The sequence below is a fragment of the Lampetra fluviatilis genome, chromosome 7, assembly GCF_964198595.1.
Source record: "Lampetra fluviatilis chromosome 7, kcLamFluv1.1, whole genome shotgun sequence".
Taxonomy (NCBI): Eukaryota; Metazoa; Chordata; class Hyperoartia; order Petromyzontiformes; family Petromyzontidae; genus Lampetra; species Lampetra fluviatilis.
In genome coordinates, this window is record NC_136281.1 from 15,886,481 (window position 1) to 15,900,962 (window position 14,482).

At 43.9% G+C, this 14,482-nt stretch overlaps 2 protein-coding genes across 3 annotated transcripts in view; one reads left to right on the plus strand and one right to left on the minus strand.

Moving 5' to 3' along the window:
- The window catches only part of LYST (lysosomal trafficking regulator), a 139,527-nt gene extending 133,750 nt beyond the window's left edge, over positions 1-5,777 (plus strand). For both annotated transcript variants that reach the window (XM_078858664.1, XM_078858665.1), the window contains 3 exons: positions 1,378-1,534; positions 2,047-2,118; positions 2,849-5,777. In XM_078858664.1, the coding sequence (XP_078714790.1) occupies positions 1,378-1,534; positions 2,047-2,118; positions 2,849-2,984 (365 nt within the window). In that variant the 3' untranslated portion in view covers positions 2,985-5,777. The remainder of the gene's footprint in view (positions 1-1,377; positions 1,535-2,046; positions 2,119-2,848) is intronic.
- Positions 5,778-7,340: 1,563 nt separating this feature from the next.
- LOC144933316 (guanine nucleotide-binding protein G(I)/G(S)/G(O) subunit gamma-2) overlaps positions 7,341-14,482 on the minus strand; it is a 40,874-nt gene continuing 33,732 nt past the window's right edge. The window contains exons 2-3 of the mRNA XM_078858000.1: positions 11,113-11,240; positions 7,341-8,396 (exon numbers count right to left, since the gene is read on the minus strand). Of these exons, the coding sequence (XP_078714126.1) occupies positions 8,268-8,396; positions 11,113-11,199 (216 nt within the window). The 5' untranslated portion in view covers positions 11,200-11,240 and the 3' untranslated portion in view covers positions 7,341-8,267. The remainder of the gene's footprint in view (positions 8,397-11,112; positions 11,241-14,482) is intronic.

A 14,482-nucleotide genomic window follows, 5' to 3' on the forward strand; every position in this document is an offset into this window, starting at 1 on the left:
GTACTGGAGCTGCTGCTGTTGAGGTTCAGGGCCTGAACCTCTGGGTGGATGAGAGTTAGAAAAATACAAATAATACTTTTGTTAGTATGAACAGTGTTTCCCTCTTAAGACCATGTTACACATGGGAAATTGTACAGAAATCATTGGCAACAAACATAATCAGCAATGCTTGCCTCACCATTTTCCGTCATGAAATATGTAGGTGCCCAGGTTTGGACAAATGTAATCGCTGTCTCTCCCCTTGCGTGCAACTTGAATGGTAATTTACAATGAAATCACAGGGGTCACATATGAGCAGCCTGGGGTTGTGGCCTATCAAATGCACTTTTCAACAAACTCTGTTTTCATTGGCCAGACAGAACTCCCGCCTTTTTGTTTGCCATTCCCGTACCAAATTGCGACAGTTGTTAATGTGTTACCGGTGGCAGTGTGCCCTGGAATTGCCCTCAGAGATCGAGGGCTGTGTCTGTATCTTGTTACTCAAGCCGTCAGCTATGGCCCTGTGGGAACAAATGAAAATGATCAGAAATGGACTTTGCGAGTTATTTTTACAAAATCTAGCTTCTAATGAATGTTTTGCATTTCCAAAGCCAATGTTTAATTTCCGTGGGTCACAACATAGCATGGAGTGTAATATGTTTCCTTCATGCTCCTTAATGTCATTTGTATGAGGTGGAAACAGTCATGAATAATCAATAATTCTAATATTTTATTTATAACCAGGCAAGAACCAATTGAAACGTAATATCTCGGTCATGAAATATGAACATTAACATTTTGTTCAAGGTGATTACAGCAGAGTAAGCTACTCCGAACAATGTTGTCTCATTCCACTCCGCACTGTTATGGACATAGTTCTGAAAGTTAATTTGATGATGGGACTTTGTAGGGGTAAATGTGCTACTTAATTCTTTTCCACCTATGATCAGATCACCCGGAACATGCCAAGTCTCATCAGAGCAGCTAAGCAAGGGTTGTGCTTGGATGAGTGACCACCATGCCCAAGGAAAGGGTGTATAATAGGCATTATGGCCAGAACAGGACAGTGCAGCAAATCCATTGAAATTTTTCCATAACCTTCAACAATCTGCTCTTACCAGTGTGGCGAAGTATGGTCACATATCCCTCACGGTCCCGCAGGACATAGGAGTGGTTTGTCAAAACGGACTATGCACGGACATGCCAAATACGTACCCGCCGTTGCAACATATGTGGCTTACATACAAAAGAAGCAAAGCAAATTGTTGCTTTAAATATTGGTGGCCATTTTCCTTCCCCGGGCGTGGAGAACGGTGTGCAAATAATAGGTGAAATTAAGATTCCCCCCCCCGTCGTTCGTGGTTCTCACGTGAGGTGTTGTGTATTTTTCGACGACAGTCGGGGGTGGCAGTGACCTGCGGCTCTGGACGGTGAATGGTGACCTGATCGGCCACGTTCACTCTCCGGAGATGGTTCGCTCGTTGGCGTTCTCAAACCAGCCGGAGGGCACGTCTGTCAACGTGATTGCCGGAGGCCTCGAAACGGGAGTCGTCAGGTGATCGTCTTCGTGTCTCTATTTCTTCACCGGTGCCCGGGCGTGAGCCAACGGGCGCTCGTAATGCCGATCCTCAACCCTTCATAGATTTCTTCATGTAACATTTATAGGAACACAGCCTGGGGAAATGGACGATGTTATTCTACAATTCACACGAACCTGAGAAATTATCTTTTGTCCCACCCCCCACCTCCCCCAACTCACATCGAGACGGGTTGATGATGTGACCAGCATCGGTTTGCCAAGTCTGAATATGCACAGCCAATGCATTCAGTTAGATTGGGTCTGTGCATGCAGACATCATAGCTCAGAGATAAGAAAAACAAATTGAACATAAAACTAATGCAACAATGTTATGAATGTTTGGCTGTACGCTGTGTGTTGTATAAGGAATTACTTTAATTTGATTGTTTCTAAAATTGTTATTACCGCAATCCAAATTAAGGTTTTTTGCTAGTACCATGCAGTAATCCTGATTCTGATGTTCCGCTATTTCTCTAAAACGTGTGTAGACTTTGGAGCACTTGGGATTTGAAACCAGTTCGGGAAATTGCATACCCCAAGTCTGGCCTAGCTGTTATCAGGTAAATACATCCACAAAACAAATATTTCCTAATGTACTTATTCTGTGACAGTAATCTTACAGTCCAGAGATGTTGGCTTGAGCCATGTGATGGCAAATAAAAATGAGTGTCTTATTTTTGTCATAAATGTGCTGATATCTGGATTACTAACAATTTCATGTACATCCCTTTTTTCATTCACTGCCGGATGAGGGCCTATCTACCCTATGTGGCTTATGGCGATTATTTGACCATTCTTCACGCTTGTCCATGCAGGTTGGGCGTTACCAACATTGAGACAAATTTCCAAGGTCATTGCAATCTGGCCCTTAGTCATTATTGATTTTACATCATTTTCTTAAATTGCAAAAAAATACCTTACAATGGCAAGTCACTTCTTTGCTGTAGCATAAAAATAAAATTGATTCTAAATAAATGTATACCAGGCATTTGAACGTAAATTTAAAAAAAAAAATTTGTCTGCTTGTGCGGTGCCTTTAACTTTTCCCATTTAATGTCTGAACTCATTTATCATGCACAGCTCAACTGGGTTATCTGTGATTTATGTATGAGAATATCCCCAACAGAGTTCAGCAACTGACGTAAAAGAGCATCGCACCAGCAAGCACTCGTGTCCTTAATCAATCTGCCAAACCCATTGCATCCGGAGCAGTCGCGTACCGCCCTGACCTCACGTCACTTACTGTGATGTCGCTGTGGTGGTACTTGCTTCCCGCTTCTTGCCCCGCAGCCTGACATTCTCGTGCGATGGGCTACACCTCTTCACGGTGGACAGCGAGGGCAAAGTGGTCGCCTGGTGTCGCAGGGACCATGCCCGTTCAAAGCCGCCCCTCTTCTACTCCTTCCTGGGAAGCTTCTCAGCATAGCGGCCCGCTGCCCGTTTCTTAAGAATATATCAAGTAACGAAAAAAAAAAGTGCCAAGCCTGTGGGGACATGATTTCTATCTTATATTCTCATTGATGTTCCAGGGATCCACCATCTGACGACTGTAAAAAAACGTTCTTTGATGCCATTGACGGATACACGCACTTACCTTCATGCTGCTCGACAAGATGTTCCAGCCACGTGTGCTCCATGCAAGTTGAATTTGAAATTAGAACCACAGGCGTTGTGGTTCGGAATTACTGCGAGGGGAGAGAAGTGTGTACCCTGTCGATGCCATCTGGGGCAATTAATTGTGCCAACATCGCGAGAGCATGGCCTCCGACTTATTCTCGTGATGAAATACACTGCTCAATCAGGGCAAGCCTGGGCTCGTCTTTACGCGTTATTTTTATATTCCACAGCCGATTATGTCACATGGCGTTACGAGCATTCATCCATTTTGAACAAAACAAGTTTTGATGTTTAATGTAACTTATCAACAATCGATTTGAGTGTGGACGCTTACCCTCAACATGTCCGTGACTGTAACCAACTCCACCCAGATTTGAAATGCAAACGTGCTTTGCTAAAAGGGTGCGCATGTGAAAATATATGAAGTCTTTGAGCTTGGAGAGATAAAAGCACTTCCAAACGAAAATGTTTACTGCCTTTTGCTGCCAACACGTGACACACCAAATGTAGAGGAGGTCAAAGAGTAATGACGTATCACCGTTTTTGACAGTCACAAAGTCTACGTTCAAGGAACAACGTTGCTGGATTATTATTAGCTTCAACTCTGACTGGTTACATCTGGTATGCCTAGAATTCACGTATCCTCTTTGTTGCGTTATGTCCAACATGCAAATGGCCGAATGCAGTCCCGTTACCACTGAAGAGTTTGCTTTGAACGGAATGCTGTGTTAGCCGTGCTCCTTTTATACGTTTTATACTGCCTGGCACGCTGCAATATAAAAACTCGTTTACGCCTAGCACTTGCATATCTGAGGAACACAACAACAAAACTACATTTTTGGGTCCTAACCCATTGGTTTCACTTCATAGACACATCATGACAAAATGTGATATGTCCACGTAGTAATAACATATGTTGGTATGTAATCGTTTACCTTCAACGCTAAATGGTATCTACTTCACTTCCACAAACCTAACGTCATTTTAAACAGAAACAAGGATTAATCTGTTTCGAGCTCATGAATACATTTAAAACCTTTGCTCTAATTATAATTTAAAGAAAAGTACATCCTCAGAAATGTTCCCCCTAATTTCACTAAAGGCAATGCTAGTTGCTGAAAAACGAAAATACTGCAGTACTGCAACTCGGTCAAAGTTTCGTGCTTTGTTTTATTGATTAATTGCTCACGTTAATTTAGCGGGGTAGAAAGCTGCAGATTTTGATTCAAAGGTTGCCGGCTTAAATTAAAAGCTCTGTACATTTGTATCCGTACAAGAGACTCGGAGTTGTAAGGCCCTCCTGAAAGAGTCATGGGACTCGACGATGGCTTTTGCCGGAAGACTCAAAGACAGCGGCAGCAATGAAGGCTCTCTGCATAAAAACACAATGCATGTGTACTCGTATGACTAGTCTATAACAAAGCGAATGAAAGACAAGGACAACAAATGATTTGTGTACATTGACCTCCGTTTACTTTATAATTTACCTTCTTACTATGCAGTGCATGTAGCAAAATGGACATGGCATGTACAGTTATGCATTGTCGTAATCTGCGTGTATTTATTTTCGTGTGTACGATTGGCGAGTGTGGGGGAGCTGCTCCCGTTTATTTTCGTCGCCGTCGTCATCGGCGTGAAAGTTGTCCTTGGCGATGCTGTTTCTTCTTCGTTGTTTTAAAAAGGATCAAATGAATGATTGTCGAATGATGCTTGGGCTAAACGGAGCGAGGATAATAATACACTAGCGTAGACGACGGACCGGCATTACCAACATGCGTTCGAACTGTCTCTTGCGAGCACTGCCGCATTAAGAAGACGACACACTATTGCTGTTTTCGTCAAGGACTGCAGACTTGTTTTCAAGCAGACGAGTTGTTCGTTGATTCCTGTTCCAGCACACAGAGTTCCTCTGTGGTGGATATTGTATACATGTAAAGCTTAAAAATACCACTTTGATGGACCACTGTGTTATTTGTAAAGCATGCTGCAGACTTTGTAAATGTTGCAGGTAAAAGAGCTTATTCTTTTTTGCAAAATCAACAGTGTCACGGAGGGGGGGGGGGAGCGTGCAATTCGGTGCATGATGTGAACCGTACACGTCACGTATGGCGATTAATTTTAATAACTTTTTTGCCGTTTCTATTACACTAACATGTCCCATTTTATTGTTTTCAGTTTATTGGTTCCCCTTTTTAACGAGCAGGAGCCAAGTGTTACCAAAAATTAAATGTAATGTATTTTTGTATGTTGCTTCAATGTTTACTGTGGAATGCAACAAAACGCAGGCTGCTGTAAGACCGTAAACAAATTGCTGCTGTAAATTCGGGACGTGGTTTTTTTCTTCTGCGAGTGGATGCGGGCGATGGGTGTAAAATAAAGTCTGCGTTCCGACCACACGTTTAATGAGATGCACACTTTTAACGACATTTTCTACCAAACTATAGGACGATTTGCTGTATGTCTTTTTTTTCTATGGGAAATGCAATGCTGTTGTGTAAAGTGTAGAATAAAAGTATACTGTCATAAAATGGTCTCGGTTTGCTGTGCTCTGCTTTTCCCACACGTTTGTTTAACCACCGTACTGCCGGACATATGTCGAACTTCTTTTGCACCGTACGTATTAGCTAACCGTGGTAATCCGAGTTAGGGGGCGGGGGGGGATAACACATTAAACACAAAGCAGGAAAACCCACTAATGCGTCTTCCCTCGCACTGCTCGACTTGGGAATCTTCTCCGATCGTCAGTTTTTTTTCCCCCAAGGTATTTAAAACGTTGCTCAAATGAAGACATGTTATTAACTATTTATCCATTTGAACTTTAATAGGACTGTACTGTTTGTTGCTGGCCAGTTGGCGTTTTGAGCCTGTGCTCAGGATAAAAAAAAATCCATAATAACGTTTTTTTTTGGGGTTAGATCGCGTAAATAGAAATGTCGTAAAACCCGCCACCACCCGACACAGCCAATTCGTGAGGTTCGTCATGTAAACAAATACATGCCAATTCGTTACAAGTTCAGCACGAACTGGTGTGTTGGAGAGTAAAACCCACAACACATTCCTACGGAAAGTAGCTGGTAGGGACGTTGGGTTGCTCGGTCAATGGCCAGGGTCAACGGCGGTGTGGTGTATTCCGCAAATATGCCCGACTGAGGGCGTGCACAAGCCGGCGTGAGTAGGTTAAACGTTGAGTTTTATAAGGGCACCACGGGGTAACCAGCCCCTCCCCACCCAGCCCCACCCCTCCCACCTCCCCACCCCCTCCCTACCCTCCCCACCCAGCCCCTCCCTGCACGACGGACGGACACTAATCCCCTGTGGGCTGGTGGAACCAGTGGGTTCCTACCAGTAAAACCAACATTTACAATTCGAGTACCGTAAGGTTTAAACTTTGTCACGGTAATTTGACCCCTCATGCAAACGGTTCCATTTCAGTGCGATGCGATTGGCACTGGTGGTAAGATATCGCTTTGTGTCGCTTTGATAACGTAACAATTTACGTGTGAAAAAAGTCCACGTGAAATAGATTTCTGATTACACTTTTTATTATATATATACACAAGTTAATAAGATGTAGTAAACGTTCAATGACTAAAAGTTGTACAATTAAATATACAACACATCCTGATTTTGGGTACAATATCAAGCAGAGCAGATACATGTTGTGCAAAACAAACTAAAAGTCCACTTACATCCACTATCAAGTGGCAAGCAAAGTGGCTATCAATGCACAATGAGTTTTTTGCTCTAGAATATTTTCATTTTATATGGGTTGATGGCATTTACTAAATCACCTGGAATTCAGCCGACTTTGTCGGATCTCTGAAGCTAGGCGATCACCATGCATATAAGAGGCATTATTGTCTGTGGGTTGTAGGCAGTAGATAATATGCCAATGCTCCACACATTCACCGACCCGCACTGACCAGAATGGCAAATTATTATTAATATCCAGCAGCAGATTTACAAAGGGATGTGCATGTGTTGATTACTATATTTCAATTGCATAAGTGATATTTAGGTCATGTAAGTCACCTGCACGCGCCACGATGCTGTGTATAGAGTAAGTGTTTATCTTGCTATCAATGTTCATCCAATTAGAGGCAACCTATTGACAATGGAAGTATCAACCGAACAGGCTTTTTTCAGGATATACCATGATGGACATTTTATTTTGGGCAATACATTGCAAAGTCACAAATGGAATTCAAACCATAACGCCTGTAACAACGTTGATGGACAACTGCAGTGTACATTGGTGGAATATTATACGATGCATGAAAGCTGCATCTTGGATAATTTTAAGTTTAGTACCAAAAGTTTATTTAAATTCAATGCAAAATTGACCCAGCTTAACAGGCATACGGTAGAAGACAAAAGTGAGGGTGCAGACCCAAATATTGTTACGAAGAAATTCACTTGCGTTTCTAAATCATTCTGCAAGTAAAATGCAAGTCTACCCATTCAGTGTTCAGTGTTTAGATGCATGCACATTTTAAATAATAAAAATTGTGAAAAGTATTTACATTGCCACCTTGTCAAATAAGATAATATATAGTTAATGGCAACATTTCAGTTACTGTAATTATAAAACTGCTATAGCGCAATGGACATAACAGTCACCTATCCTAAAAATATTGTCCATTCAGTCATGGAAAACAACCTTTTACCATTGCACCATTATCAAGTTTTACGCATTAGCTAGGCGAAAGGAGCTCTTCGTGAGCACCTGCAAAGGCGTACAAATCATAAAAAGGAAAGACTTCAGATAAGGGGGGGGGGGGCGGCATATTTTTGTTTTTACACAAGCATTACCTAAAACATGTCTGCTATCACGACCGCTCGTCAAGCTGTTTCGTTTCAGCCACAGGAGGTCGGCTGTGGCCAGCTGGGTGGCTCTGCCCAGTAAGGCAGCCCCCCCCCCCCCCTCATTCGACTCGTGCTTTGCTCTTTTTCTGCCTTCATTTTCCACCATTCTTGATGATCTCTGCGCCAGCGTTGCTGTAAAATGTAGCTGGGGGCTTCCAATTTTTTTCATTAACTTTTTTCCTCTCTACTGTGTGGGTGTTTTTTTTCTTATTGTTTGGCACGCACTCTACAAGATGACACAAAAGAGTTTTTTTTCTCGAAATGGGTTTTCTGAGGCGGGGACGGGGCACAGCAGAGGATCGTCCTTGGCGTGGATTTCGCAGTAAGCCATCAGATCCGCTGCTGCTTTTGATACCTGCAAGGACAAAAGGGTTAGTGACAGCGGTGCATCACGGAGCATGTGGGCATACAAAAGCAACATCCATTCACTGCAATATTGCAAAGAGGGTTAGTCGATTCTCATACCCACAGTGCACACGTCAAATTGTGCGTGCACTGCAATGCATCGTCTAAAATATATATACTAGACTCCTGAATTGTGCACAGTTCATCAAATTATAAGGAGTGAACATTTTCAAGTTATGAAATATGGTTGTTCTGGAGGCCCTTTCATCTATGCACTTTCTCAGCATCTAATTACCACATTAGGTACAGTACTGATAAATATATATATGATGGTGACCATCAATAGCCGCATAACCAATGAAGAGTTTTCAAACTTTTACATATATCATCCTCATGTTTAGAAATATAAAAATGTATTACATATGTACTCCCTGGCGATCTCCTAAACGTTTCTTAGTTGCACATTTTTTCCTCTCAGAAATTAGCTGCTAAGTCTTAACTCCGACAACCTAAATTGTTGGTTACAAAAGCATCAACATTTCTTTGGAAATGAAAGCTTCCGGCAATAGGCGCCCACCGTATACCGACTGGTTGCATAAATTGTGGGCAGCTGAGCACGAGTGACAATACTTCACGAGCTTGTTGAGCCCTAAAGGCATCAAACTTAAGCGACAATAATCGTCACATCAAGTTGTGTTACTTTTTAAGACTTTTAACATGTCAAAATCAGCCAGTAATAATTTATGTTGTTTTTTGACAAAGTATGAAAATATTAAACGTGGTTGCGTTAAAACGGTTATACACTCATAAATCAAGAGCAATTATTTACTATTTTTTATTTTCCCTCAAACTAGGACCCCATATGATACATACACTGTCCTTGTCTCTAAGATCGCCAGTTCACCAGAGTTGGTTCAAACAAGCCTGCTGATGAGATACTGAATACCGAAACTGGTCCAGAGTTTGCTTTTCTTAAAACATTTCTGCTGAAATGGTGCACTCTCAAATGGCCGTGCGGCTGATGGGTTGCATAAGAAATACATTAACTTTTTATGTGGAGAGACGGATATGTGACAAGAGATGTACTGTCTGCTTATTTATTTTGCCATACGATACATTATTTAAATTAAGAGCTGAAGATGAGATTGGTCGAATTTTCTTTCAACTTTTTCACAAAAGTTTTGGCAAACCAGAGCGCTGCATAAACAATTCATTCAGCTTCTTGACAAATACAGATGTTTGCCACAGTTCCTCAATATTCTTGGCCATGGTAATATTCAATTACAGATCAATCTTATTTGATTTGTAATTGAATGGCTATATTCCTGGAAGTCAGGCCGATTGATAAAACTGTAATAAAAAAAATTGTTCCTGGATAGTAAGTGTTATTTCCTAATTGCTTATGCCTCAAAAGTACAGAAAATGGCTATTATTCCCCACAAACTTTGCTTTTGTGACCAGGACAGTGATATTTAAAAATGTACCTATTTTCAATGAGAAAACCGGCGAATTTGTGTCTTTTCGTTCACATACAGTCAGAAAAAACATGAATCAAAATTAACATGTATTTATACTCCATATCACTCTTCTATCGCTCCTACCATGGTCACTGTACTGGTGAAATTTCCTCATTCACTCCTTTACCCGTGTCAAGGACTCGTTCTACCCGACTGACTGGCTGATTCATCTAATCCACACCGGGCTCAACCACCACATTGCAGGTCATATCACTTCTCTTTCTGCTTCTTCCCTGGCTCTGCCAGACTAAGGAATGTTTCCACCTGCACCATATCTGTTTTTCCCAAAGGTATTTAAACCTTGCTCAATACAATAATGTGTGAACTATTCTGTTGCAACATTAATAGTGCTGTTTGGCATTTTGGGCATTTAGACCTGCACTCAGCAGTAGTACTTAAAAAAGTATATATAGATACATTTTTAAACCAAGAAAAATCCAATCCGCTGTTAATTAGCGGATTTGAGAAGATATTTTAAGCTGAAAAAGTGTATGACTTAATTGCTGTAATTATATTTGGTATGCACTGTGCACACATTTTCCTGAGCTGAGAAATTACTTTACTACATTACTGAAATAAACAAACTGTATTCGTAGAAATAACATCCCGAATGTTTGTCGGCAAAACTATCTTCAGCTGCTCCGCGTTTTTTTTCCCTGCATCATGAAGGCTCCGACTGGTATTTGGAGTGGGATACGCACGTTATAAACAATAAACTCAACTTGTTTTATCCAGGATAGCCACACTGAGTCATAGGACTCTTTTTCTCAGGACGGTCCTGCTACATTGGGGCTTTTATCTTAAGATATTTTCAGCCAATTAATGATGAGTTGTGTCGATTCATACAAGTGGCACGCACACCACAGTTAGTTGATCAAGCAGCTCGCGTGTGGGTAGGACTAAGGATAGCTCCCACATCTTCCGAGAGGTCTGGCCAGCGCCAAAAAAGTAGGCCAAATACTCTCTAGAGGGGGCCTCTCTCTAGAGCTGAGCGCCCTTCTCGCCAGCAATAACGCGAGCGAGATATCTGATGGCTTTGCCGCACGTTTAAATTCGTCCGTTGTCTTTCGTGGACTGGGAACAACAACAACAACAACCCCCAACGCAATGGAACTCAATCGAGCTGTGGCCACTGAAAAGCTTGCAAGCAGAATATTTCCCGAAGCGACCCACCGAACAACCGAGCCTCTCCTGCCAACGCCCTCGCACCTTAATTCTGTCCATGTTCGCCTCCAGCTTCAGCTGTTCCACCGCTTTCCGCGCCTGCGCTATGCTGGCGGTGTTGTTGGCTGCCATCGTCGCCTCCTCCCCAAGACCTCTTCTTCTCGTCTCTCTCTCTCTGCGTGTGTGTGCGCGCACAGAGAGAGGGGGCAGTGTTGGTGAGTGACACAGCGAGGTTCACGCAGATGGGTTCTTCTGTAGCATCACAATGCAACACTGCAACACAGAAGCCGGCCGGCTGCTGTCCATTGCAGGCGTCACTCGTTACAGACACGAGACATTTTTTTTGTCTGTTTATTCGAAGCAATTCGAGAGTGAACACGAGTAGGGCATTGACGACACCGCGTCCTCCTCTGCTTGTGTTTGAAACGTGACTCTGCTGCTGTGTAAATAAAAGGCAGTTTGGCCAGTCTGGGTCTAACTTTTGAGTCCTGCTGCATCTTCATCTTACTTCACACACATTTGCCTTTTTTGTTTAGAAAAAAAGAGCACAACTCTTTACCGCACCTACGATTGAGCACGGTTGGCTACGTACGGTGCGAAAGAAGTTCAACATTACGTGTATATACTGTACAGGGTGGTCCAAATGTCTTGTGATCCCCCCCCCTGCCCCACATTTAATTCTCTAAAACTTAAAATTTCAAAAGGTTTATTTAAAACAGAAGTGAATATGCAAAGGTGGGGGGGGGGGTGTTAGGGGTCAATTAATTGGGGGTCACAAGACATTTGGACGAACCTTTTTAATTGGCGCCCATCTAAACCTCCTGACAGGTTTATCTGTTTAAAAAAAAGGCACGCACTGTACAGCTGTACAGATCATCACCTGCGGCACATCGCCACCACAAACAAAACACCTGACGCTAAAGTTGACAAAACAGCGCAACACAACATCATAACGACAACAATAAACCCGTTCGACCATTTCCTTTACTCACCTTTTGCAACCGACAAGATGCAGAGCAAGGGACGGCCCAACAATATTAATACAGCACTCTGTTCTAAATATATAGACGAGCAAGCGGGCGTTTTGTTTAAATCCAACTTTGTTCGTTCACGTATCGTGGTAAAATCGGAATCTAAGTTGACTCTTTGTATTATAACAACACTAACTCCGTTCCCCTCTCCTCTTGCGTTCACACTCTGTGAATGAAGTGCCCAAGGTGAGAGTTGAGACAGCCGGTCTCGGAACAAACAAGACCATCAGCAACCTGTAACTAAGCCCCTCTGAATGTCACCTCCTGTTGCATAATAAACGCGGCGCCGTCCAAAGGTCGTTCGCCAGCAAACGTGTCTTCAATGTCCCTTTCACAGACCGCGACGTTCATGCGGAGATAGTAAAATTTAACGGCGGATACGTTCTGCGGTGTAAATATCTCAATACCCTGGTGGGCTTCGTGGTGTGTGGGCTTGCTGTGAAGTCCACGCCTGCCTAGCCTCGTTTCTCAATCTTACCGTGTCGTCGTTGCCTCCACTGTGTGTGTAAGGACCTTGTGTTTTTCACCCCAAACTTCCTCTCTTGGGCACACGAGAAGGTCACAGGTTAGCCACGACTGTGCAATAACCTTTGCACACATGACGATTTTCCATCAAGACTTTAGTGATGAATTGTCTAGAATCTAGATGGTCATACGCTGAACTATCATGCAATGTGCGAACGGCTCACTGAGAATGTGAACTCAGCAAACCTCAGTTCGATTCCCTGACATGGCAATGCGTTACAAACCCTGTCTCTCTCTCTCTTTGCTCTGAATTTTTCTGGATGGGTTAAGTGAACATCGGCCAACATCGGTGACACCGATGGTTTGGTTGCGATGAGTCGATGTTTTGACATCGACGGCGGTCCCTCCGATGTCGGCACATCCATGTTGCACTGTCGACGGTTTTGTGTTCTTCACGCCAGAAAGAAAGCCCCGAGAGTCGTCTTGGTAAGGACACTTCATTGTTCCAGTAACCAATACCAACACCCGCCATTCGCCACTAAGTGAAGTCACCACGGCGCCTGTGCCAGGCTAGGTGCACTTTGAGGCCACGTGAAGTGTCGAAGGCTCGCTGACAGGTCACGGGACAGACCCAGGTACTGACTGAGATCACCAGCTGTGCCCCCTACTGTGCCAACTCGCTGTGTTTTAGCCGCCCCAGCGCTCCGCTCGTTGTTGTGAGCGTCGCTCCTCTGCCCTCCGTTGTTGCTGGAGGGCGACTGCCTCCAACTGCCCAGTAGTAGCAGCGTCCTTCACGAGCCTCCTCGTAGGAAGCTCTCTCTCCACCCAGCCTTCTCTTCTCCCAGAGCCCCGGAGCTCCTGACACACGCCCCTTATATATATCCTCTCAGCCCCTACTTCTTGTTTCCCGCCGAATATCTCTCCCTTGAGCCTCCTCCATTCCCCCATCTCCCTTTTCGCACCTTCGTAAGCACCATCTTCTTTCATTATTTGTCTTGAGTATGGTTCCGCACCCCCACGTGACCCTTCCATCCTCTCAGCTATGGCCCCGTGTCCCGTCCCGTCCCCCCCCCCCCAAATCTCAGCGTGCACCCTGTACGACCTTGACATGACGCTCCTACCTTGAGGCCAAGCCGTCTTCAGCGTTGCCAGTTCATGCTTCCCTAATAACTACCCTGAAGCGTAAATGCCCCCCCCCCCATCGAATTTAGCCCTCCTAATGCTCCCAACGCGGACAAAGAGAGAGAAAAACAAAATAATTAACAGTAAATAAGAAAACTGCACAACAAAACCAAAAAAGTTAATCTTCCAATGATAGCCCATACTGTGCAAGAATAACTTGGAAAGGTGAAGGGAAGAAAGGCGATGAGTGAGATGCACGAACGCATGTTTGCAAGCGAGAGGGTCGAATGCATCAACGGCGATTTCCCAATTTAATCCGGACGCATTGCGGCCGCAGAACCTGTAGGACCTTGACAGGAGATGTGCCGACTGGCACTTGCGAACAATGCAGCCATGCCAAGTCATCTACTTTCCACTTCATTGCAGGTCGCGACACTTTGCCCCGAACCCGTTTGTTCGCAGCTTGGTGACCTCCCTCGCTTCCTCCTGGAAAAGTGTACATGTGACCGGAAAGACGCCGTTCATGAACTCGCGCGAGCCGATGCCTTGGCCAGATTCATCTCAATCGGGGGTGCGGGCTCTCGGCCGTACATCAAGTAGAGCGATACACATTGCGAGAACTCCCCGAATGTGTACATCCCAATGGCTTTGTTTCTCATTGACTACTTGGCATAGTATGGTCGAAATATTGTACTTCAGCATTTGAACCATCCCAACCCGTCTGCGGGCTGTAAGACGCTGTGCGCAGCTTTTTAGTGTCCAAATTCGCGCACACCTCCTTGAGCAACTGGGATGAA